Genomic DNA, 26,401 nt, shown 5'->3' with positions numbered 1-26,401 from the left:
TGCTTCCGTGTCTTGGCTATTGTAAATAGTGCTGCAATGGACATTGGGGTGCATGTACCTTTTTGAATTATGGTTTTCTCCAGATATATGCCCAGGAGTGGGATTGCCGGATCACAGAGCTTTGTGGTACGTTTTAAAATCAGGAAATGTGAGACCTCCAACTTTGTTCAAGATAGTTTTGGCTCTTCAGGGTTCCTTGAGATTCTATATAAATTTTAGGATGGATTTTTTTCTATTTCTGCAAAAATTGCCATTGGGATTTTGATAGGGATTGCTTTGAATCTGTAGGTTGTTTGGGGTTGAACTGACATCTTAACAATATTAAGTCTTCCAATCCATGAACACAGGCTCTCTTTCCATTTATTGATGTCTTTATTTCAGCAACGTTTTGTAGTTTTCAGTGTATGTCTTTCATTTCCTTGTTTAAGTTTATTCCTAAGTATTGTATTCTTTTTGATGCTATTGTAAATGAATTTTAAAAAATTTTCATTTTCAGATTGTTCATTGTTGGTGTATAAAAACACTACTTATTTTTGTGTTTTGATCTTGTATCATGCAACTTTGCTACTTTTGTGTATTCGTTCCAACAGGTGTTTTTGTGAAATCTTTAGGGGTTTCTCTATATAAGGTCATGTCATCTGCTACAGAGATAGTTTTACTATTTCTTTTCCAATTTGCATGCCTTTTATTTCCTTTTCTTGCTTAATTGTTCTGGCCAGGACTTCCAGTACTATGTTGAATAGGAATGGTGAATGCAGGCATCCTTGTTTTGTTTCTGATCTTAGAGGAAAAGCTTTCAGTCTTTCACCACTGAGTATGATGTTTGCTCCGAGGTTGTCCTATAGGCCTTTATTATGTTGAGATAGTTTTCTTCTATTCATAGTTTGTTGAGTGTTCGTATCATGAAAAAGTGTCACATTTTGTCAAATGCTTTTTCTGCATCAGTTGAGATGATCATGTGGGTTTCTTCCATCATTGTGTTAATGTGGCGCATTATATTGATTGACTTTTTATGTTAAACCCTCATTGCATTTCAGGTCACTTGGTCATAGCGTAGAATTCTTTTAATGTGCTATTGAATTCTGTTTGCTCATATTTTGTTGAACATTTTGCATTAATACTCATCAGGGATATTGTTCTGTAGTTTTCTTTTTTTGTATGATTATCTTTGTTTTTATATAATTTATTTACTTGTAAGTTTATATAATTTACTTTTTAATAATGGCTGTTTAACAACCAGTTCATAAAATTCCTGAAAATTTAACAGTTGATTCTCATGAGTCACTGTGAGCTGGCTCCAGCATATTACTGTCCAGACTTTTCATGTGTCTTTTCCTTTTGCAATTTAGGCCACAGTAAATTGACTTACTTAATTTCTCATAATAGGAAGGGCAAGAAACGAAGGGATTTTTCCATTTCACCTAAGATGTCAAATTTATTGGCATATAGTTTTTAATATTTCTTTGTATTTTAATTTCAGTAGAATCTGTAGTAAGGTTTCCTCTTATACTCCTGATATTGGTAAATTGCATCTTCTTTTTATTCTAATTTGTCTGGCTAGAGGTTTATCAATCTTATTGATCTACTTGGAGAACCAGCTTTTGGTTTCATTAGTTTTCTCTATTGTTTCACTTTTTAAATTTTCCTTCCATTCTGATCTTCATCATTTCCTTTCTTCTGTCTGCTTTAGGTTTAATTTGCACTTCTTATTCTAGTTTTGTAAGGAGGTAGAAGTTTAGGTTATTATTTCTTAATTTTTGGTATAAATTTCCTTCAAGTGCTGATTTAGGTACATCTCACAACTGTTGATATGTATACTTCCATTTTCCATAGTTTTCCAGTGTCCATATGATTTCTGCTTTGACCCATATGATATTTAGAAGTTTGTTATTAGGTTCCAAATATTTAAGGGCTTTCTAGATCTTTCTGTTAATAAAACTAACTTAATTCTATTCTAGGCAAATACATTGTATGATTTAAATCCTTTTAAATTTATTGAGATTTGCTTTATGGCCCACAGTATGGTGTACCTTGCTAACATTTCATGTGCATTTGAAGCAAATGTGTATTCTGCATTTGTTGGATGGGCTTTTCTTTTTTGATACCATCTGACAATCTTTGCCTTTCACTTGGGTTGTTTAGACCATTAGCATTTAATATTATTGATGTGGTTGGGTTTAAATCTACCATGTTCATATTTGTTTTCTATTTACTCTGTCCTCTGTTTCCTTTTTCTTCTTTTTCTGTTTTGTTTTGGGTCAATATTTTTTACGATTTTACTTTATTTTCTTTCCTGCTTATTAGCTGTACCTCTTTGTGATTTTAGTGGTTGCTTTAGGACTTAAGTATACATCCTTAACTTGGCACAGTCTACCTTCAAGGGTCATTATACCATTCTGAGTGTAGGATCAGGCCCTTAGGCCCTCTTCCTTCCCTGACCTTTGTGCTACTGTTCTCATATATGTTCCTTCTCCTTGTGTTATAATGCCATAATACACTTATTATTTTTGCTTCAAAAAGCCGATTATCTTTTAAAGACTTAAAAGATCAGGAAAAGAGTTTTAATGCATACACATATATTTACCATTTCTGATGGTCTTTGTGTGCACCCAGATCTCTGATACCATTTTCATCTGCTTCAAGGACATCCTTTAACATTTCTGGTATCGGACGTCTGCTTGCGATGAATTGTCAGATTTTGTATGTATGAAGAAATAGTTCACCTTCGTTTTTGAAAAACAATGTTGATAGTTTTAGAGTTTTTTTGTTCAGTAAGGATATTGCTCCACTGCCTTTCAGGTTGCATGTCTTCCAGTGAACATCTGCCGTGATTCTTATTTCTCTGTAATACGTCTCTTAAAAAATTAGTTATTTTAAAGATTTTTCTCTATCATTGATATTTAGCAATTTGATTATATGCTTTAACAAATTTTCTTCACGTGTGTGCTTGTGGTTCGTTGATTTCCTGAGGTCTGTGGATTGTCTTTATCCCATTTGGAGAAATTTTGGTCCTTTACTGTATTCTGAACACCTAAGCCAGAGTGAGCCTGTTCTGACCACACCACTCCTCTGCTCCAAAATCCTAAGTCCTTAAAGTCACCCATCAGGCCCGCCGCGAGCAGCCTCCCCAGTGCCCTCTGACCTTAGCTACTCCTCTCCTCTTTGCCCGTGCACCAGAGCCACACTGCTGTTCCTTCAGCAAACCAGGCGCACCCCGACCCTTATATGTATCCTCTCCACGCCGCCTGCCCCATCATCTCTGTGGGCACTTCTCTGCCCACCCTACCAGAAACGGTAACCTCCACCCCATCCTGGCACTGCTTCTTCCCCTCTCCTTGCTTTACTTTCCCCCCAAATACTTACCATGACACAATTTAAATTTTACATATTCATCTTGTTTTTATCACTCAATGAAGTTATAAATTCCATGAGGGCAGGAATTTTTTTCACTGTAGTAGGACCTAAAACAGTCCCAAGCATACTAGGTAATCATTCAATAAATGATTGTTGAAAAAAATGAACTGGAAAGTAATTGCTCACATTCCCATGACCGGCCCTGCCCCCCACCCTTTACTGAATGATTTTAATTAAAGTCACACAAAAGTTCTTGGGTTGAAAAGAAAAGCAAAAGACCACTACACATTAGTTTGTCAACATGTAATGCCCTGGGTTTATTTTGTGAGAATTCTATCACAATTTTTCCAGGTGGGATTAAAAACCTTAAGGATAATGTATGCCATTGGACTGGGCATTCAGACTTCGGTACTGACAAAGCACTAGTAGTAGTCTGTTAAGTACCATTCTCTTCACAGAAGAGAGGTCAAATATTTCCAAAGGAAGGCACCCGATATTTGTGGTTCTGGCCTCGCAGCCTTCTGGAGAATCTTAGAAGGAAAAAAGCTGGCTGGCTGTTTTTAGAAACTGGAATGATGATACACGTACAGCAATCACTGCATTCTTCTCCCTTATATCCTTTTTGTAAGAACAAGTAAAGAATGAAGTCTTTGAAACGATTCGACAATAAAAAAGTACAATTTTTTTCTTGTGCTAAAAAAAGGGCAAGACAACATAAACTCCAGTTGTAAGGACTCCATTTGCATACTTGATTTAACACTTTCTGGTGTGGAAGGAAATGGGACTACTGGGCTGTTTGCAGAGCAGCAACATAACATTAGTGCTTTAAGTACCAGAAACTACCCACAGCTCTGTGGGCAGGTGGGGATGGGAAGATTCAAGAGACTTCATTTTTAGCTCGTTACTTGTCCTAATGATAGTAGACCAGGAAGATCCCCATTGAACAGTACATTCCCCATTTTTAAAAAACTGATGCCTTTTTTTTTTTTGTAAAATTCTGTATGTATGTCACCATTTTTTTTCACATGATACACAGAAAACTCAGGGACCCAGAGGGGAACCAAGTTATGTTATACCATTTACAAAATACCAAGGAGTCCACAGCTACCTAACACATTTACTACAGCACAGGAACCAATGAAGGTACAGTGTACAAAACTGTAAACACGGCACAATAAATAGATAAAACAGCAGGTTCTGCACCATGCACATGATGTGATGACACCTCATCTCTACACACTCTCACATCTCACACTCTTTGTTGCAATTTATTTCCCTCCCCCCCACCCCCAAGTGCAAAGCATCACAAATGAACATCTCTGTATTCAAGTAACATATATACAAGGGTATTACAAATATGCAGTACTGTACAGATAATTGCTGTATTCTTAATTTACAGATGTTGATTTTTTTCCCTATTAACAGTAAGAAAAGAAAAATTGAAGCATGAGAGATGAGCATTGCTGTCAAGTCCCCACAGCTGCCACAGAAACGCATGTGCTGCATCCCATCATCCCTTGCATTCAAAACGCTACCGATGCATAGCACCTAATCAAGCCCCCAGGCTGCGGCTCCACTCCTGAGGAAGCTACGTCACCTCCATCGCTACTGTATTGTCTGCTATGTTGTTGAGTGCTGGCTTTTCTGATTCATGATTTTCCCTGTTGAAAAAAGTTCAATAAATTACTTATCTGCAATCAATTTAACAAATCAAGATGCTCTTCCCAATAAAAAGTTTAAATGTTTTTAATAAGAGAGATCTGACTCTTTTGCGACAGGACAGCAAGTAGAGGAATGTGAACTATTACAGTTTATTATTAGGAACACACAACCGGAAGTCAGGCTTGTGTCCGCTGCACATTCCATGGTCAACTACATTACCAACAAACCTGTAGTAGCACCCAAGCAACCTAGATGTTACAACACATAAAGAATAACCAAGCTTTAGTTTATAGTTCAATCTCCTCCTCTATTAAACCTTTCCTAAGAGTTTTAAAAAGGAACAATGTGAGTGAAGATCATTCATGTCAGGACTTTTAAGTCCGAGTTTTCTCTACGTGGAGCTGAGCAATCAGAAGACCAGGGTCCCCACTGCCCCTGCCCTTCGACTGGCGACGTGCTCGGAGAGCTCAGTTCCTCCTCTGGGTCTCAGTTCCCTCATCTTTATTTATTGCTAAATTTTATTTTATTTACTTTTTTATACAGCAGGTTCTTATTAGTCATCCATTTCATACACATCAGTGTCTACACGTCAGTCCCAATCTCCCAGTTCATCACACCACCATCCCCACACCCCCGCCGCTTTCCCCCCTTGGTGTCCATACGTTTGTTCTCTACATCTGTGTCTCAATTTCTGCCCTGCAAACTCAGTTCCCTCATCTTTAAACAGAGGGGCTAAAGTAAGTGACACGAACGTTTCCCTTATACTTTGAGTCTCCCGCAGTTATATAATTCTGTAGTGATGAAAATCACATATTATACATTTAAGTAAGAGCTGTAGTCGTTTGGCTATAGCTATGACTAGACCCAGAATATTAAGAATGGACGAGCACTGAGCAGATGTGACTACCACTTAAGTTCAGAAGCAGAAGGGATGCACGGGTCCAGAAACTAAGAGCTGCAGAGTCTGTTGCTACGAAGCCTGCTCCCTGCCCTGGGCCACTCCCAGCTGCGGAAGGCTACGCTGTCAGAGCGGCAGCCAAGATGCCTCGAAGTCCGGCCACCAACCACTCCAACTTCTACCACTAATCTTCCCAAATCTCCAGACAAACTAGGTTACTTGTTAACCTCTGAAACATATACGTATTTCCCCAACTCTTTTCTTCCTCCCTCCTGCCCAGCCTAGATGAAATCTGATTTTTTTTTTTTTTGGTAGAACATTCCCAGAATATCCCTGGTGTAAAAAATATCTCTTATATGGAAATTATAGCCACACTCTACATGCTAATTTGACAAGCATATTATATTTTGTGATACCTCTACAACAGTTTTTACCTATTATTTACAACTAATATTATTTAACTTTTCACACTTTTATGCTCATCTTCTAACTCAACTGAAAAGTCTTGTCTTTCTCTTTTTGTTTCCCCTCAAGTAGACAGCAAGATTTTAATTCCTGTTAATGTTTAAAACAGAATAGAGCCTGAGCAAACATTCTAAACCGTCTACTGAAACCTAAGAAAACAAGTTAGCATCGAAAATAATGGTCTGATTAAAAGTTGACCTGGCATAAATACTGTAACCCTTTACATTATTTACATTATCGAGAGGCTTAATTAGTGTACTAGCCATGGTGGGTTTTATCAATTGTCTACGTGAGAAGCTGTGGAAGAAATCATAAGCAGAAGAAACATTCTGAAGAGAACTCCTTCCATCCAAAGGTGAAATAATGAGTGAGAATATTACAAGCTCTTATTATACTAAGTCATGTCCCAATCATACATGCAACATTCACTCTACTCCCTTTAAAGTTCAAATTCTCAGCAATATTGAATTATAACATTTATCTGATTAGTTCTTACATAAATAAGGAATTCTCATCTATACATTTTTAATGTATATAAGGAAAAGAGCAAAAAACACAAAGAAATAAGTAGAGAGCAAAGCCAGAGAATTTAAGTCCGATTCCATATTTTTCAAACACTTGGGGCTTACATAACTACTCACCGTGGCACTGCATCGACAGAGGATGAAGATGGGACCTTGGAAACTTGACAGTTTGCTGCAGCAGCCAGCTTTAAGGCAGACGATGGGACAGCACTTAAAGTCCTAGGTATGTGTCGTGCGTTTATGGGGGCAAGAGAGTTTACAGTGGCGACTGATGAAGGTACAGTTAATCGGATGTTGTTCCCAATCAGAACCTGAGTTGTTGCAGAGCTGGCAGCAGTCACTGGGTGACTCGGCGCGCTGTGGGAACCCGCCGCCTGCGTCACGTTCGCAGGCTGTAGCAAAGCTGGCCCTGCCGTCGACGGACTCGTGTGGACAAGTGCCGGGGGTGTAGTACTACTGAGGTGTAAGCCCTTGTACACTCCTAGGGAAAAGGAAAGCAGCAGCTGAACAACCGCAACTCTGCTCCTTGTTTATTACAGACATACGTTACAAACATTATCAAAACACCTTAAATGACTTTATCCTTACCTGAGGCTGGAAGGACGCCATTCACCCCAATTCCAAGCACCACATCCTCCTTCATCTTGAATCCCATCAGTTGTTCTGATGTCACCAAAGCAGAAGCAGCAAACTGAGCGCTAGCAGAATCCAAAGTCTTGGAAACAAAACCCTGAAAAGCAAATACAAGACAAGTCTAATCAGCACCACTGAGTCTCAAATTATTAAAGCTACACAGGTTACCAAAGTCAGTCTGCATATAAATGGAAGTCGCAAACCACTGAAATATCTTCATCTCTCCGACAGGCATAAATTTGATTAATGTTCAGATCATCTTATAACTCAAGGATTATGAATTTTGATCTTCTTATGTGACAATATATAATATGGAATTACCAAAATAAACCTCTTATAATGTGGAGAGAGTAAACCTCCAACACAAAGTGTTGGACAAGAAATATGCTAGTAAAACATTTTAGTGATTTGCAATGGATGAATCAATTCATATAATTTGAATAAGTAAGTATGTAAAACTTCCTTCATCTAACTTACACATACATATACACACGTGACCAAAGGCACCTTTGGGACAGTAAGATAACTAACCCTTTAGAACAGAAGGAACAAAACATCACATTCTAACTCAGCCTAGAAATTAAGAAGCCCCTTGAATTTTTTCCTTTTTTTTTTTCCCCCCCCCCTGCAGTACATGGGCCTTTCACTGCTATGGCCTCTCCCGCTGCGGAGCACAGGCTCCGGACGCACAGGCTCAGTAGTTGTGGCTCACAGGCCCAGCTGCTCTGCGGCATGTGGAATCTTCCCGGACCGGGGAATGAACCCACGTCCCCTGCATCGGCAGGCGGACCCTCAACCACTGCGCCACCAGGGAAGCCCCCCTTGAATTTTTTAAAATGAATTTTTCCTCTAAGATGCTTAGAGACACGAATCTCAGCCTTTAGTTAAGGCTTAAATATGTTTAAATGGCAAACATTTATCATGCTTTAAGTTCAAAAGTGATTTCTTTTAATAGTAAAAGAGGTTATTTTAGCATAAATTTTAATAATAATTAAAACTCTCCACATAGAGAGCTGGGTGGGGTTGTATATTAAAGAGGTACGTTCACAGACTACAGGTCAGACTTGAAGACAGGGTCTCCATCTCATCTGACTATGCTTTTTAGTTTTACTTTTTAAAATTGGGAGCAGAGGGCAACAGCTTCTATACTCACCTATAACGTTCTTTCTAAACCCTGCATAGAATGGCTATGATGTAGGTTCAGGTGAAAGCCACTTTTCTGCTGGTTAGATGCAAGGCTCTATGACAACAGTTGGTAATTAGAGACGAACTCTGGTGGGAAACCCTGAGGGATAATCATAAGACAGACAAACCCCTCACCTGTGGCGTGGTGGTGGAAGAACTACTACTTGCTTGCTGTTGCTGAATTTGTGCAAGCTGCTGTTTCTGCATGAGTGCCAGCTGCTGCTGGTGTTGCTGGTATTGTTCGGCTGTAAACGCTGAACATAAAATGAGAAAACACTTCATAAAAAGGCATGGCTATCACACACATCTTACAGTACACTAAAACAAATTTTACCATTTAAGAAAAAATTTGCGCAGAACGAAAGCATTTTAGCATCCTGTTAAAGATCACTTCCAAATGAAAATTTCAGCGTTTTTATAACCACACTTCACGAGAGTGGCTTGAGTTTAAAGAAAAACAAAATGAAACTTTCCGAGTTGCACATAGGAAAGAGAAGTGCTCACTTCCCAAGTTTCAAAACCATTATTTTTTGTAAGCTGTGACACTTGTGCTAGACAGTGTAAAAGGTAATACCAGCTTTTTTCATCCGCATATTTGAAATTCAACTTTGCACTGAGCTTGAGAAGAAATCTGATAATCACCATTTCGTTTCTAGTTTATTTATACTACTGTCCCAATGCATTCAGATGATCCCTAGCAGTTCTGTGTAGAAATACTAATTGTTCTACATACTTTCTAATTTTAGTCATTACAAAAATTTCCTTCATATGAAATATCAGGTTGTTGGTTTATTACTTTTTTTTTTTTTTTTTTTAAAGAACCCATCCTTTAAGTTTAACAGGAAGAAAAGAGGCTCCAAAGGTTAATTAATTATCCCCACCCAATTAACCCACCTGGAAAAAATCCAGTCAATAAGAACGGAGATGTTTATGTTGGTTTACTGTACAGAATGATGTCTGAGGAAAGACACTGTGTTATGCTACTTATGTTTGTTTATGGAGAGCTCAGTTCTAAAAAAAACAAACAAAAAAATGTTCATTTATTACTCCCCCAAAAAGTGTGTGCAGTTTTTAAAAAGGAAACCTTTTTCTTTTTTTCTTTTTTTTTGCCAATTTAAAAAAAAGAAAAAAAAAAAAAAGCACATTTAATCACAACATCTGACTTTAAGGCTTCTTTTAAGAAGCCTGTGATGGTTGGGTAAGAACTATTTAAAACAGAAAAAAAAGGGTTATCATGCATCCCTGGGTACTAGGGAATCTATAAATCATGCATATTTCCTCAATCTAAAGTTTAATGTTTTCAAAATACTGTCAGCAAATTTGTTGTTGTCTTTAAAGACATTTTGATCATTTCTTTAGAATATTACTTCATCAAGTTTTGCAATTTTCACTTATAACTCATAAGAATCTTTATCCCCCAGGATACAGCTTCTACCTAGGACACCTACAAAATGCTCAGATAGATGTTAACTAGAAATTCTACCATATTTTGAACGAATCAGAAAACTGTGAAATAATGTTTAAGACAACCTCAGAAGTTATTTGTATTTACACAGGTTTTTATACTTGCGCTGAACTAATTTCTTGGGTTACAAAGGCAAAAAATAATTTCTTGTTGGAAAAATTCTACTTTTCATTTTCTTATTTTGGGTGTTACAAATCTGTTTAGTAGATGTATGTCCTTTGATGAGTTTCTCTTCCTACTATGTTTGTAATTCTCAGATCTGAATTCTACCGGAAAAAGCTTTTATTGATAATAGGATAATCCCTAAATATTGACATAAACTTTCTGTCAACTTGACCATTTCCATATAACAGAAACATGTTAAATCAGAACTTGAAGAAAAAAAAAAAATGCTGCCCTGAAAGAGTGATTATAATTAAAACAATATCTCTATGTTGAAAAAAAATCCATAAAAGCAATTGTTTAAAACTAAAGATCTTTAATTTATTAGATAGGTTCGCTAATATGTTTTTGCGATTTCTACTTTAATTTCCTAAGCTTGAGTGCGTTGCCTAAATCTTGAATTTCCTGGTAGGAGATATTTAATAAACTTACAAAAAGAAAAAAAAAAAAAGGACCATTTCTGGAAGGTCACGTCATTACACATCTAAAAAACAATAATTTAGCATTCACTGTTAAGATCTATATACAAAACTCCATTTATATGAATGAAAATATTCTTTTGCAGAATTCTGCTGGTATTTGTTTTAATTTAAACATTAGCAATATTAAATTAGAAATCGATTTGAATAAAGGTTCCAAATATTTTTGCCCTACTTAAATCAACATTTCACTCCTCAGTCTCTGAGGGTTTTGTGAATTTCACTTTTTTTTTTAAACAACTGTTAACTTCCTCCAAATACAGATTTAGAAATAAAAATGCAACTGACATTTTAGATCACGAAGGCTCATTGAGATTTTAGATCCCTGTGTTAGCCTATTTCTTACATATCTCTATACTCCAGAGTCTAGTTATAAAAATTTCCCCTGAACATTTTTGATAAATGTTCTAGAAGAAATGCACAGAGTAACATATAAGCTAGAAGTGATGGTAATAAAAACCATGGGTCTAGGGGCCAAGAGATCTTGATTTTTCTTTCATTCTCAGCTCTGTCATAACTGGCTGAGTTCACCTGAGCATTTAATCTTTTGGGGCTCAGTATGTTCATCTGAAATTCACAAGATTAAATTAGGTCATCATTAAAGTCCTTTTCAAGCCATGAGATGCTAAGATTTTATATTTCTTCTGAGAAGTAAAATTCCAATCCAAAAGGCTGTATGAATGAGTAGGAGAGCTTGGACAAAGGCAAGGCAGTAAATTTGGGCAAATAAAATCGGAGCTTGGTTTTGCACTATTACTTACACAGGAAACTGAGCAAAGTCTAACCAAATGCTAAGTGGAAATAAGCAAAAATGAGCATATTTCCCCGTATCTCCATCAAGGTAAAGCTTTTAGGTTGTATGTCTACCTCCAGATATTGTGTGGTAGTCAAGTTTGCAGTTCACATAAAGATGGACAAGGTGGTTTTGTGGACAGATCACCAGACCTCGAATCAGAATCATTTCAAAGGACCAAAAAATTTTAGATCAGGAAGGATTCTTGGTGATTTCCTTCTATAATCTCACACTAGAGATGAAGAAACTTTCATCTGAGGTCACAAAGATATTTAGTAGTGGAAGGGGAAACGAAACTACCCCCAAACCAATGAGATTTTAAATATAAAAAGAAATAGACAAAAGTGTGTTTTAGATTTAATATTATTTACACAAAAAAATCAACCTTTTTATGTACCAACAGTGTGCATCATGTTTTAAAAGAAATCTCATCTATAGAGCCTCGGACAGACAGGGGTCCAGGGATGCGAGCAGAGTCACGGGAGGGGCAAGATCAAAAGCTGAGAACAGGGAAGGAACACGACAGGACGTCAAATATCTGGAGGACACCACGACGTGGGCGAGCAAGAAAACTTACTCGGGGTGCTTCCGAGGGCAAACAGGACCTGCAGATTTAAATTTAAGGAGGCAGCTTTTGCTCGATATATGGACAAACTTTCTAAACAAGACCCCCAAGTGCAGAATAACCTGATGTAGAAAGTTGCTGCATTTTAATCTGCCCCTAGAGGTGCCAAGGCAGAGGCCAGAAACCACCGTTGTGTGGGTAGCTTCTAACAATCCCCTGGGGCAGGAATTTAGATGAAATAATCTAAAACTTTACGAGTCCACGTCTTATGCAAGGACCTATCATGTGGCAGGTGCACCAGCGCCGGGAATGGCCTAGCGCTCAGCCCGCTGGCCTTTAAGTCACATTCCTGTAGCTGGAGCAGATCAGTGGAATGACTGGGGGCGGCAGGGCTGTGGGGGGAGGGAGGTGACAAGTACTTCGGAAAAAGTAAACAATTTGAAAATTCAGTTTGAGAAGATGGAGTCTAGATTACCAAAGTGCATACTTTGTTAAAAAACCCCAAACAACCAAACAACCCCAAACACCTGTTTTAAAAGATACTCCTCAATGAGAAATTTCTCTGAGCAGTACACAGGCAGAAAATTATTTTAATGCAGGAGAGAATGGTAACTCTAAAGGAATAAACCTAAGCTGAAATGACTGCAGACGGTATTAGAGTGCGACCGCCTCATCAGCAAGCCTGACTGACAGCCTGGAGGCTCACGAGCACTTACCAGGCCCCTCAAACATCCAAAGCTTGTTGCAATTCGTGTGACAGCAAAACACGACCAAACCTGAATGCATTTGGCTGAGAACGTCTTGAACGTGAGGTTACTTGTGGTCAAACTTTCCACTGAGCGTGACTATTCTCGCACTTCACTACACAACTGTAGAACTATTAATGTATTTCGCTATGGGTGTTACTCCAGAATCTGCTGAGGAAGTAATTCTGAGTTTTGAAAGACATCTGGGTAAGGATAAGGTCCCACAAATCTACAAAATCTAACAATGAAAATATTCAGTGTTCAAATCTAGAGTTCCTTTTTTACCGTAATATTAAAATTTTATGCTAACTAATAAGGACCTGAGTACAGCACAGGGAACTCTACTCAGTGCTCTGCAATGACCTATATGGGAAAAGAATCTAAAGAAGAGTGGATACATGTCTATGTGTAACTGAGTCACTTTGCTGTACAGCAGAAACTTACACAACATAGTTAATCAACTATATACTCCAATAAAAATATTTTAAAAAATTTATGCTACAAATAGAAGTAAACCGCACTGCTGAGTAAGCTATAGATATTGAGATTTATTAGAACCTATCATTCTTGCTACAATTTCTTATTGACTTATGAAAATAAACCAAATCTATACTGCAGATACGGGAGTTTGGAAAAATGACTTAAAGTGCTGATGAAATTTCACTGGGAACTAGGAATTCAAATCCTGAACATATAATGGTTTTAAAATCACTTTTCTGTTTTCAGTCTTTCTGAATTACAGAGTCCTTCCTAATTATGAAAAAAGGTATTAATTCTGAATCTGATAGCCCCTCAAACACATGCAAATGAATACTTAATCACTGAACAAACACTAAGCTTTCAAAGATTTTTTTTTTATAAAGTTTGTTTTTTTTTTTTTTCCTTTTCTCTTTTGGCTGCACTGCCCAGCTTGTGGGATTTTAGTTCCCCGGGCAGGGATTGAACCCGGGCCCTCGGCAGGGAGAGAGTGAGAAGTCCTAACCACTGGACCGCCTGGGAATTCCCCAAAGATATTTTTGTAGTTAAAAAAACTTAGAAAAATGTATTTGAAAACTGTCCAAATCGCATACTAACGATTATTTAAAATATACAATTTATCCTTAAGTACTAAATCCAGTCCTAAAAACTCTAACACTGTGTCATTCTGCTGTACAGTATCCAGAGGCCCAAGCACTCTAGCACTGACAATCCAGGCTACCGGTCTGACTGCACAGCTCTGCAAAATGGTCAAGACAGGGAAGCAAGCAAAGAAGGCTCTGAGCAGCAGCTGACACAGAGGCTACGAAAGCTGGTGTGTTAGAACTCAGGCCTTTGCCAAAAACAGTGGCTCCTGACAGCCTCATTAGGATTTCCTATTTCAAAGCGAGAACAGGCCCCCCCAGAGGCTTATTTAGAAAAGGGATAATCAGTCCAGAGGGCGTCACTATGTCACACACACACATATTAATATTTAAAACAATGATAGAATAATAAAAAATGGCTAAATCAAAACCCACATATTTGGCTTAGGCGGCAGGCAAGTATATCAGCTGACTCATACGTCATATAATGACTGGTTAAGTTCTAAAGTCAGTGTGGTAAAAATTAAGCCTTAAAAATTCCTTTCGCATGTACCACGACGGGTCCATCTCCTCCCTTCAACAAGCCCGACACAGCTGCGTTTCCTCTGGCATCACACTAGGTCAGTTTCTGTGGCTGAATACCGGATGGAGCAGTTTGGTTTGTACCTGGGGGCTATATACCAAATGAAAAACAGAATCTTTAAAACTACAATTACATCGACAAGATGAGATGCTTAATAGAGCGAGGCAGCAATGCAGGCACTGACGCTGCAAGAGGAACAGTAATAGACTCACTTCTCCCGTTCCCAGCGTAGCTCACTCTTTTAGTTCAACTGTATTTAGAATCCTGTATAATATCTGTACTGCTAAAATTTTAATTTTTTCTTCAGGGGCCTATAGCTGAATTCCCTTAAGTTAAAGCTACACATGATATGAGTCCATTGTTACATACTTTATAGAGCACGAATTGAAAAGCTTTAGGTTTCTGGAATGTTCACAAACATGAAAGAATGAAGCATTACCCTAAAGCAACCTGCAGGTATCTATTCTCTAAGTATACAGGAAGATCTAGTAAAATTTTAGGGAAAATTGAAAACAATTAGATGCAACAGGAAAAAATTGATAAACCCATTTAATGCTATCACATATACAGGGGAAGGAAATGATTAAAAAGAAAATTATACAGTTATTAAAGATTTTTTTCAGCTATACTTTTGGTAATACTACTGTTCCATGTTCACCTTTTAACATTCTTTGGCAAACACAAATCAAGTTAAGTTTTACAGTATCAATGCTTACTTAAGTAGTATGGCAAAATGATTTACATTAAAAAAAATCACTGTAAGAGCCTTAGGATAGTTATATGACTTTATTTTAAGAGGTGGAGAAGATAAGGAATTGACAGAACAAGCCCATTTTCCTACGTCTAGTCTCATCTCAAAAGAATTTTAAACAACTTAAAAATCTGTATCAGGGAAACATATTACAAGTTTATACTACTAAAATCTCTACACTCACATATATAAGTCCTCCTTCATAGTGAAAAATACTTCATTTTGATTTTTAAGACTATAAAAGCAGAGAGAAACTGACTCTTCATGATATAGACTCTGAAATTAATGGGATTATAAATAATCTGTTAGGCAGGCCTCAGAATAAGTTAGATTATCTTCTACTTGATTTCTGAAATGTTATTATTTTTCTTATGAGCTGAATGACTTCTGCTTCGCAGAAGTACTTTATTTCTAACCACAAAGTAAATTAGTTTATGGAACCTTTTCTGAAGGTCTTTAAGAAGCACATTTTCATATTTATTAGGTTTAACTGTAGCCTTACCAGACAATTAGGGGGACAGAATAAACATCTTTATAAAAATGTGTATGGCAATTTTAACAGTGAATTTCTATAATCTATATGCCTCACACAACAGATATTTGCTTTAAAATAGAAAACTAAAATTTGAGGAATATTTTAAGTAGATGGCATTTATTTTAGACACATTTCACAATGTAGGCATAATGCTAAAGTAGGTATTACCTGAAAATGTTTGTTCCAAAATTATTAAAATAATCCTTACACAAACGTTGTTCTTTGAAAAATTAGTTTCCCTCTTACAAATTATTCTGAACGACTGTGTAAGCAGAGAAAGCTTGTATATCTATCGACTTGCGGGCTTAATTTAAAGCAGTCTAAGTAAAAGACCAGAAAAGTGTCCAAATATAAAACACTATCAATTTATGGTCCATTTTCTTTTTTTTGTTATTTGAAACATAATAGTTGAATCTTGGCTGGTAGTTCACAAAGTGTATCCAGGAAACAAATGTCATATATCAAATAGCAATAAACATCTTACGTATGTGGAAATGTTTAAATGAAGACACACGTACCATCAGGACTCAAATAAATACTTAAACCTAGACTGTTAAAAAATACTATTTTGAGAGAAAAGGACTTTTAGCTGTAAGTGTAATAGACCACATATTCCAAAAACTGATGAACCCAGTGCTTCTACAGAAATGCATGTCGTAACGAAGGAACATACCAAAGTGCGCTGAGCCACTGCCGCTTTTACTCTGCGCAGAGGCGCTGCATGTCTGGGTCCCGGGTTGTGCTGCTCCTGTTCGACTTACACTCCGATACCATTTTCTACAGGAGACTCCATCACTGTCACTGTCACGTAGGGATGGTGTCCGAGGCCTAAAATGCCGCCATCTACATGATTTGATATTGACTAGTATCTGACTGAGGTCTTTAGAGAAAGATTTGTCCGAGGTATTTGTTTCTGAGGTATTGGCAATCTGATTGACTGGAGAATGTTGTGGTGAGGAAAGCATTTCCAAATCCAGATGGCGAAACATGCTGTCATAGTCCGAGTGAGCTCTGTCCAGTAAGACCCTGTTAAAAATAAGGCACAAACAGACATATAAAACAGCTACTCCTCCACGTCCCCAAAAGCCACCTCATACTGAATATTTAAGAGCTATAAATTTGATTATTTCATTATTTGGCTCTATGGGCTAAAATCTCAATTTCTGTTAAGGTTCTTTCACTTTATAATGATTCGATTAAAGAAGAAAGTAATCCGCCTTAAAGAATACGGTGTACTATCCATCTTACAACAGCTAGAGTCTTCTAACAGGTCTACGGTTGGCTTTACTGTCACCATACAAGAGAATCTGACTTTTCACTTCCATTATGAAGCACCAAATCATTCATGAAATATTGCTAACATTATCTATTTAAGCAAAAACTTCATTTTTTTGGGGGGGGAGGGGTTAGGTAGGAGAAAAGCAGTAAAAGGTATATGATCTTTGGATATTTTACACTATTAAAATTTTTTATAGACAAAATATTTGAAGCTACCACTCGAGAGGATATATTTTCATTTATATAAACTTTATAAATGATTCCATCTTAAGATGTTAACACTGACTCATGCTAGTATCAAATAAAATATAGCCAACGTAGAGAATTTTCACTACTATGATGTCAACATAACGATGGGGTTGAAAAAGCACTCAATAAAATGTATTTGAGTGACTGGATAATTCTAAACTAAGGGTGAAGTGATAATAACTGCAATCAAGATTCAAAAATGAAAGCAATGTGTATAAGTCATTAACTGACCGTAAATTATACCCTTAGCTTTCTTCCTCAAAGCACCTTGATGATTTACCTGTTTTGCCTTTTAACTTTTTTTCACTAATATTATACGAGTGTCTTTCTTTTCCTTCGCTTTCATGTGTTCTGCAACTCCTCCCCCCTCCCACACACAACTTCTCACATAAAGGCATCCAGAGCGTGAAGGGCTCTATCAGGTCTCAACAAAGGCAGGCGTCCTGACAAGCTGACGTCCAGATCAGGTCCTGCACGGACCCTGGAGCCTTTCCACTGCCGAGTTAACTGAGTCTACCAGTTATATGACACTTCTTAGCTTACTTAATCCTTTTTCTCAATATCTCCCAGAGCTCCTAAAACGATTTTTTGTAATCCTGATTTACACTTGCCTTCATCTATCTCAGAGGCTTTCGCTCTTGGGAAGAAAAGCAGATCCATTAGGGAACCATTAGTTATGCACTAAAAGCTATGGTTGTATAAGAAACAGGTAACCAAGTGGTGAAGTATCTCAGTGAACAGAATCAGTGAAGAATGGCAGACGGGGCAAAGCGAGATCTTTAGAAGGATCACCTCACTTGAAGCGTTAGATCCCCATCGCCCACCACCTAAAACACCCCTCTGCTAGGAGCACAGGAACGCCTTACCTTCCACCGCGCCCAACCCGTCTTCGCGCAAATCCGATACACCTCTGGGGCACCGTCAGGGTGGTCAAGCAGTAGCGGTATCGCACATCCCCTAATCCTCCGTCGCTAGGACTAGTCCAAGGCCAGTTGCCAGTTTGGTCTAAGTGAGGCTTAAAAAGAAAAATCGTAATTATTTTTTTTTGTCAGCTCCAGGTAAACAGTTTGTTACTTAAAAAGAGAACGTGAAACTTACAGCATAGTACTGACAGCCTGCCTTCCTACGGAAAGCAAAAGGGCCATCGGGATCATTCTCTTCCTCAGCTTCCGAAGAGCCAGACAGAACCTTTAAATAAAAGGAAGTGAGTCAGCACACGCGCCTTCCCACATTCGCCGTCTGCGCTCATGAGCCATCAGGTGTCCCTGCGCTCACCTGGGAGAGAGGCTCTTCGTCCGAGCTGGGGAAGTCATACTGGTTCAGGTCCTTAGCGCTGAAAGCCGGCAGCGCAGCGGGGCTGGCCTGTCGAGGGGCGGCAGCGGCTGACGGAGGCAAGACTCTGGGCTTCTTTTCATATTTACGTTTAGGTCGGATAAGATCGGCCTTGTCTTGCTGCAAGACAGTCATGAATTACACACTAGCAACCACGCTCAACAAACTGAAAGATTGGGGGCAGTTTTATTTTTTTTTATTTTTATTTTTTTATTTTATTTTTTTTTTTTTTTGCGGTATGCGGGCCTCTCACTGTTGTGGCCTCTCCCGTTGCGGAGCACAGGCTCCGGACGCACAGGCTCAGCGGCCATGGCTCACGGGCTTAGTTGCTCCGCGGCATGTGGGATCTTCCCGGACCAGGGCACGAACCCGTGTCTCCTGCATCGGCAGGCGGATTCTCAACCACTGCGCCACCAGGGAAGCCCTGGGGGCAGTTTTAAAAATAAGTTTATTGCTGAAATGAAGGCATTCCCACTCATAAGAGATACGACAAGACCCTTAACATTTTGTCATCTTCTATTGTGAAGTCTTAGAGGTTGGTCTCTGTGAAAACAGGAATATGTTTCTACAACCTAAACATAATCATAATCAAGTAAAAGAAGAGAAGAGAAGTTCTCCAGCTGCTGAAATCCTTGAACAACAATTAGTATTTACTGCTGGCTCCTGTACCTGTTTCTTAGTTTTCTATGAAAATTCTAGGAGAGAATTTTTAAAAAGGGACGTCTAGTCTTTATTCTAAAGAATTAACAAATCAATATTGGGAAAGTAATAATGAAAACATATACACAAAGCAAACGTCAGATAACTGTTAACACAGTGAAAAATAAATCCATAATGCTGAGATATTAAAAAAATAAAGACTAGTCAGGGCTTGCTAGCTAAACAATGAAAGGGAACTGCGAGCAGTTTGAGAGGATACAGCTATGACACCATCGTATAGGGAAACACCACGGGAATGAGGCGCACAGGCAAGAGTGGCAGCAATGAACACAGTGCATGATAGAAATCTGTGCGGCAGGCGAGGGCAGAGGCTACGCGGGGTATGAATCTGAGGTACAGGCAAGAGGCAAGAAAGATCAGAGGCAGAGATGATATTTGTTAGGAAGAAAAAGATCATGGCAGGTATCACGGTTGACATAAATATTTATACCAAGTTTTATGCAGTGTATGGCATTACGGTTTTTTAAAGAGAAGTTAATTATTAAACCATGAGGTATCTCTCTTTACAAGTTCTACTGCTGTATCTACAGGCCAGTCTTAAATCAAAAGCTGGCTTTCACGGTAGGGTTTATATACATATTTTTTCTTTTTCACTCTGAATCTAGGGATAAAATACCACTCCACATTATCAGCTACTACCGCCCACAGAAATGTTTATCACCTTATTAGCTTTAAACTCCTTCACGTCCATGGCTTCCTGGTGTTTGAACTGGCTGCTGTTGGTGAGGGGGACAACGGGGATGGAGTAAGCCGGTTTCACGGGCTGTCTGTGCGCCATGACCTCAGACACGATCTCGCCACTGTAGTCACCCAGACTATACCTGAAATGGCCAAGAAAGGCAGTTGAAAACCTTAGTTCGGGAAGCACTCATCCTCGTGACGACTAAGAACTAACTGAGCTAGAAACCCTGATTACACCTAAGGTAACATTACAGGTAAACTGTATGCTGAATGCTTATTAAAACTAAAGGTTACATAATTCCTGTTGTTTCTTTCTTTTGCTTTTTGGCTTACAGCTTTATCTTGGCACCATTAATAGATAACGGTGGGAAAGAAAACACAGGTTTAAATTTTAACAGCAATTTTGGTGAAAGATTTGGTGGAGATGCTGAAATTCATGTCTAAAATGGTGCTGAGGAACTTTCTGCTAATTTGAGTTGCCTGTGCTATAAAAAAACTAACTTTTCTGAAAGGAATCGCAGTAAACTGATTGGCGGTTTTCTCTGGGAACAGGGACGAGGAAACAGGGGCGCAAGGCCTGCAGTTTGCATTGTGCTCCCTGCGAAAGGGTCACCTGAGCGTGAAGTTCATGGGCCCTGCCCGCTCCCCTCTTTATACTTCCCTGTTAAAAAGCTCAGTTAAGTGTAAAGAAAAAATTCAGTACCATCTAGTAAATAAAATAAAAACTTGAGAAGTGACAAATGTTCTCTCCCTCACAGCCCTGCACACAACTCAAGTAAGGGCAAAAGAATATGATTTCAAAATGTAAATACCTGCAATAACTGAATAACTGAATTTTACTGAACCCAGTCACTTTAAAAGTGAAAATAAAGAGAGGAACGTATGTAAAATTATACAAAGCATACCACAGCACACATTTCAGTAGTCTCTATTATTAAAAGAATATGTTTCTGGAGTTACAGATAATTGCTTAGGACATAAATTAACTCTACACAAAATTCTAATGGTACCACGCTGCTAATGCTATTAAAATATACTTTACCTCTTTTCCATAATTTCCAGTGTTAAGTGCAATAGCTCCCTTTTACTCTTTTCTCTTCTTTTTATCATCTCTAGAATAGTAACAGCCCGACTCAGATCTCGACGCAGCTTAAGCATTTTTTCATAAGAGGCTTCATCATTTTTTCGATTCTGCAAATATGAATTTGCTTTGTTTAATGTCAATAAGCATTTCTGACTACTGGCATTCTGAGTATAGCTAGTGATATATAAGAATATATATATTTGAAGGGTGAGATCAGAATTTAAAGACACTGAAAGGGAACACGGATTACCAGGAAATCAATTCTGAATATGGTTTTTAATGGATTAACATTAAAATATATCATTAATAACTCTAATGAATTTTAAGGCTGACATTTTAAATTAATATTTTTCATTACAATATATAGAAAGTCTGTCTAAACACAAATTAAAACACAGCCTTCAGATACTGAGCTACTCATAAATAAATTTTCTTACATCAAAAAAAATTACAAAAAAATTTCCCCAGGTTCTCTTACTTTTCGAGTCTGCATTTTTTCAGTTCGTCTTCTAAAAGCCACATAAGGATCATTTGTGCTGGAACCATCTCGCTTCTCTTGTTTTACTGATGGGATAAGAGATGGCCCTCGACAGTTTTTTCTCTTTTTAATCCAGTATTCATAAACTTCTCTAATTAATTCATCGTCTTCTTTCAGCAGTAGTTTGGCTTCCTGCAGACTGACTGGCTAAATGTAAAATCACTATGTCATTTTCACATAACACAAATAAAAGGCTCAAAAGTACCTCTAAATTTAAATGACAATAATCAAAATAACAGCAGTAACAACAGACATGCTGAGCACCTCGCCCATGTCAGACCATGAGCTAGATGCTTTATATAAATTATTTAATTTTCGCAACAATCCTGCAATGTTTATCCATCTATTTTACAGATGGGGAAAGGAAGGCACAGAGAACTTTAAACATACTGAATATCACACAGGCCAGTAACGGGCAGAGATAAGACATGAACTCATGCTTGTCCAGAGCCTGCTTCCTTACCCCTCTCCCCAGCATTACACTGCTTCCATATGGAAGAGAGATTTATATAGACATAGACACACACTTAATATATATACACAGTGCAGCTGTACCTGCTGACCACTGCCTTTTTCTAGACGGTCAATCATCTCCTCAAATTGCAGTGGGCAGATGTCCATTTTCTTCTTCAGTTTATTCACAAACACTTCATCTTCAGAATCCAAGTCATAATCGGGCTGTTCAGCGTCCAAACTAAAAGCTGACAGAAGAAACCACAGGCAGCCGTTTACTATGTGAATACACGGACAAAACCTCTCACAGATGTCTGGAAAATCGCTAAAGACATTGGAAAGATTTTTGAAAGATTTTGTTTTCAGACTCACAAACAATCTAAGCTCCCCACACTTAAAGTTTAAGAAAGAGGGGACTTCCCTGGTGGCGCAGTGGTTAAGAATCCGCCTGCAATGCAGGGGACACGGGTTCGAGCCCTGGTCAGGGCAGATCCCACGTGCAGCAGAGCAGCTAAGCCCATGTGCCACGACTACTGTGCCTGTGCTCTAGAGCCCGTGAGCCACAACTACTGAGCCCACGTGCCACAACTACTGAAGCCCACGGGTCTAGAGCCCGTGCTCTGCAACAAGAGAAGCCACCGCAATGAGTAGCCCACGCGCCGCAACAAAGAGTAGCCCGTGCTCACAACTAGAGAAAGCCTGCGCGCAGCAACGAAGACCCAACGCAGCCAAAAATAAATAAATAAATAAATTTATTTAAAAAAAAAAAAAAAAAGCCTGTTCTGGATCACTCCCCTTCTTACTTTACAGTCTCATCTGTTAAGCATTCGAATGTGCTTGATCACCCAGAGAGGAAGCACTGTGTCTCATCCATGTCTGCACGTCAGCGCAGAGGCAGTAAACGCGTTCATCTTGTGTGCCAGCTCTGCACGCAGTACTCCACTGCAAAGCATTTGGATTTTGACTCTATTCAAGTGGGAAAAAACCCTGAAAACACCTGCAGTCAGCGTGGTGACGTCTGTGACAGGAGCAAGGCGGGGGCCTCTGCCTGCCCCACGGGTGCCAGCCCTGCTTCAAGACTGACATAGTGTCTGGCCCACAGGAACCCAACGAATATTTGTGGAACTGTAACGCTATGCTTCATTTTCATTTTCACCTGTATCACACTTGTGTAACATTCCTAATTAAATAAATGAATATTCAGATCCTTCATAGAAATCTCTATACGTTACCCTCTCTGCACCCATGTTTCCTGCACCATCGGTCCTTCAATGATTCCCCACCATCGAATTCTGTTTGCTGTTGCTATGTAAACAGAGATTTTGGAGATCCCCAAGTGGTTTAAAACTGTTGGATTAGGGGCTTCCCTGGTGGCGCAGTGGTTGAGAATCCGCCTGCCGATGCAGGGGACACGGGTTCGTGCCCCGGTCCGGGAAGATCCCACATGCCGCGGAGCGGCTGGGCCCGTGAGCCGTGGCCGCTGAGCCTGCGCGTCCGGAGCCTGTGCTCCGCAACGGGAGAGGCCACAGCGGTGAGAGGCCCGCGTACCACAAAAAAAAAAAAAAAAACAAAAAAAAAACCTGTTGGATTAAACACACTTGTTGGTTTGTCCCTAACCAAAAAAATCCGTATCTGTGGAGTAACCACTAGCCACGTGTAACCAATTAGATTTAAATTAACTTAATGCAAAATTCAGTAGCCACATTTCAAGTGCCAAGTATTACATGTGGCTAGTGGTTACTGCTGTTACCAGATGCTACAGATTATAAAAACATTTCCATCATCACTGAAAGTTCTATTAAAGAGTGGTGATCCAGATAATCCAGAAAGCCAAACTGACAGGGACCAACTATCAATGTTCTGCCTCCTTAAGGGTGTATTTTATACATTTAGGGTCTCGTTTATACATTGCTTTGGCACCCTCCACTATAAAATTTATTTTTCTTTAGAGCGAATCACATTTACAACGCTTAATTATTCATAAAAACTAAACAAGCCTGCCTAGTATCACCCTACTTACGCATTATCAAAATACACTCGACATACTTCTGGCATACCTTACATCATCAATGACAAGTCACATCCAACAAATTACAGCACAGAATGGCGGTGGGAACGGAAGGTTCCCAGCCCAGGGAGCTCCATGTCTTCGCCACTGAAGGTAACAAGTACCTGAGGGGCTGCCCCTGCCTCTGCCAGGAGCTGGCCTTCAGTTAACGCAAACACATCTAAGACCTTCAAATATGAGGAGAACCAAATCTTGTTCAGATATAAAATATTAAAACCCTAGAGAAAAGCTAACATGCAAAAACTCACTTTAGGATTTCATTTGACCAAAAAACCACAGCCAATGACTGAAGTGTAATTTGGCTTCAGCCAAATGTCCAACTCACAGCTCAGCTGCAGCTGATAAAGATGTAACATATGAATCATGGTTCTAGAAACAGGAATATCTTCAAATTTCCTGGGCCATGTTACTGAGTGCAGAAAACAAGGTCTAAAGAGGAACAGGCAAATGGGTTGCCTCTTCTAATTGGGTTCTAACAAATACAGTGAGCCCTAGTTAGCCACTAATTGTTAAACAATGGGAGCCATACTGCAGAAGCTGACTCCGTTTAAAACATTCTGCTAGAGATAAACCCACACATGCATAGGGCTAAACAAAATACAGTATTCTATAAAGATGGAGGAGAAAATTCTACAGAAAATAAACCTAACAAAAAGAACACAATAGTACACATAAATTGATTAGATTATTTTAAAGGAGATACAAAGTGGTACAAACCACTGTGCTTAGAGTCCACTAGTAAGAGGTGAAATGCACATAAATGTCTATGTAACAAATGCCATATTACGGCTCAGACTAAGTGTGCACAGGTAGGTATGTCCATAACTCCAAGCAGCATTTTTTTTTTTTTTTTTTTTGCGGTACGCGGGCCTCTCACTGCTGTGGCCTCTCCCGTTGCGGAGCACAGGCTCCGGACGCGCAGGCTCAGCGGCCATGGCTCACGGGCCCAGCCGCTCCGCGGCACGTGGGATCCTCCCGGACCGGGGCACGAACCCGCGTCCCCCGCATCGGCAGGCGGACTCTCAACCACTGCGCCACCAGGGAAGCCCCAAGTAGCATTTTTTAATTACAGGAAGCAAATAGTGAAAGGGTATATGGGTCCACAAAATGGCACAAAATGTAGACTGGGAACAGAATACAAGTCCTGATGGAAAAGAAGGCACACTCTTCAAGGCTGAGGAGAAACTTCCCACAGCAGGGATGGCACACAGGTTTCCGCTCAAGCACTAGCTCCCCAGTACTGGTAACATCTACTTGCAAAGACCCTGGAATAAATTCTGGGCAGCAGAAAAGACCATCGTAATAGTGGTATTTACTGTGGGGTGGTAGATATTTGACATCCTTGCTTGGAGCTAAGAAGACAAAAGTGATCACTGGCTAGCTAGATCATGAAATTCAACTTCTTTCTATTTATAAACTACACAGTCACTTCTAGAATGTACTTGGGGAGAGTAAACAGAGAACCCCAGATCTGAAAGATTTGAAATCCTACATATGAAGTCCTTTGTAGGTAAAGTTCTGCTATATCTGCATGGTTGGTTGATGTTATAGATTTTATCTGTGAGAAAGTAAAACCAGAATAATGGGGAAAGGGAAGGAGAAAATGGAATCTTTCAGATTCAGGGCATAAAGAAAGGATACATCTGTTCTGAGAGGTAATAAAAAAAAGGAGGCTCTGGGCTTCCCTGGTGGCGCAGTGGTTGAGAGTCCGTCTGCCGATTCAGGGGACACGGGTTCGAGCCCCGGTCCGGGAAGATCCCACGTGCCGCGGAGCGGCTGGGCCCGTGAGCCGTGGCCGCTGCGCCTGCGCGTCCGGAGCCTGTGCTCCGCAACGGGAGAGGCCACAACAGTGAGAGGCCCGCGTAACGCAAGAAAATAAATAAATAGGGCTTCCCTGGTGGCGCAGTGGTTGAGAGTCCGCCTGCCGATGCAGGGGACACGGGTTCGTGCCCCGGTCCGGGAGGATCCCACGTGCCGCGGAGCGGCTGGGCCCGTGAGCCGTGGCCGCTGCGCCTGCGCGTCCGGAGCCTGTGCTCCGCAACGGGAGAGGCCACAACAGTGAGAGGCCCGTGTACCATCAAAAAAAAAAAGAGGAGGCTCTACAAGGGTCTATTTTTAAAAAATCTTTTTATTTATA

General features: G+C 39.4%; 1 protein-coding gene across 4 annotated transcripts in view; it reads right to left on the bottom strand.

The window, feature by feature from the left end:
• Nucleotides 1–3,642: 3,642 nt before the first annotated feature.
• Nucleotides 3,643–26,401, bottom strand: part of EPC1 (enhancer of polycomb homolog 1) — a 94,357-nt gene continuing 71,598 nt past the window's right edge. The window contains exons 3-14 of one of the 4 annotated variants that reach the window (XM_059058325.2): nt 22,299–22,444; nt 21,684–21,890; nt 21,164–21,312; nt 20,102–20,261; nt 18,664–18,840; nt 18,487–18,576; nt 18,255–18,403; nt 16,535–16,887; nt 8,857–8,975; nt 7,492–7,633; nt 7,021–7,384; nt 3,643–5,015 (exon numbers count right to left, since the gene is read on the bottom strand). In XM_059058325.2, the coding sequence (XP_058914308.1) occupies nt 4,943–5,015; nt 7,021–7,384; nt 7,492–7,633; nt 8,857–8,975; nt 16,535–16,887; nt 18,255–18,403; nt 18,487–18,576; nt 18,664–18,840; nt 20,102–20,261; nt 21,164–21,312; nt 21,684–21,890; nt 22,299–22,444 (2,129 nt within the window). In that variant the 3' untranslated portion in view covers nt 3,643–4,942. Of the gene's footprint in view, nt 5,016–7,020; nt 7,385–7,491; nt 7,634–8,856; nt 8,976–9,620; nt 9,733–16,534; nt 16,888–18,254; nt 18,404–18,486; nt 18,577–18,663; nt 18,841–20,101; nt 20,262–21,163; nt 21,313–21,683; nt 21,891–22,298; nt 22,445–26,401 lie in introns of those variants that run through there. The other 3 variants (XM_067030510.1, XM_067030511.1, XM_059058327.2) reach the window with 3 other exon arrangements.

Source organism: Kogia breviceps, chromosome 3, assembly GCF_026419965.1.
Source record: "Kogia breviceps isolate mKogBre1 chromosome 3, mKogBre1 haplotype 1, whole genome shotgun sequence".
NCBI lineage: Eukaryota > Metazoa > Chordata > Mammalia > Artiodactyla > Physeteridae > Kogia > Kogia breviceps.
Note: the sequence above shows the minus strand (reverse complement) of the source record. Positions and strands in the feature narration are given on the sequence as shown.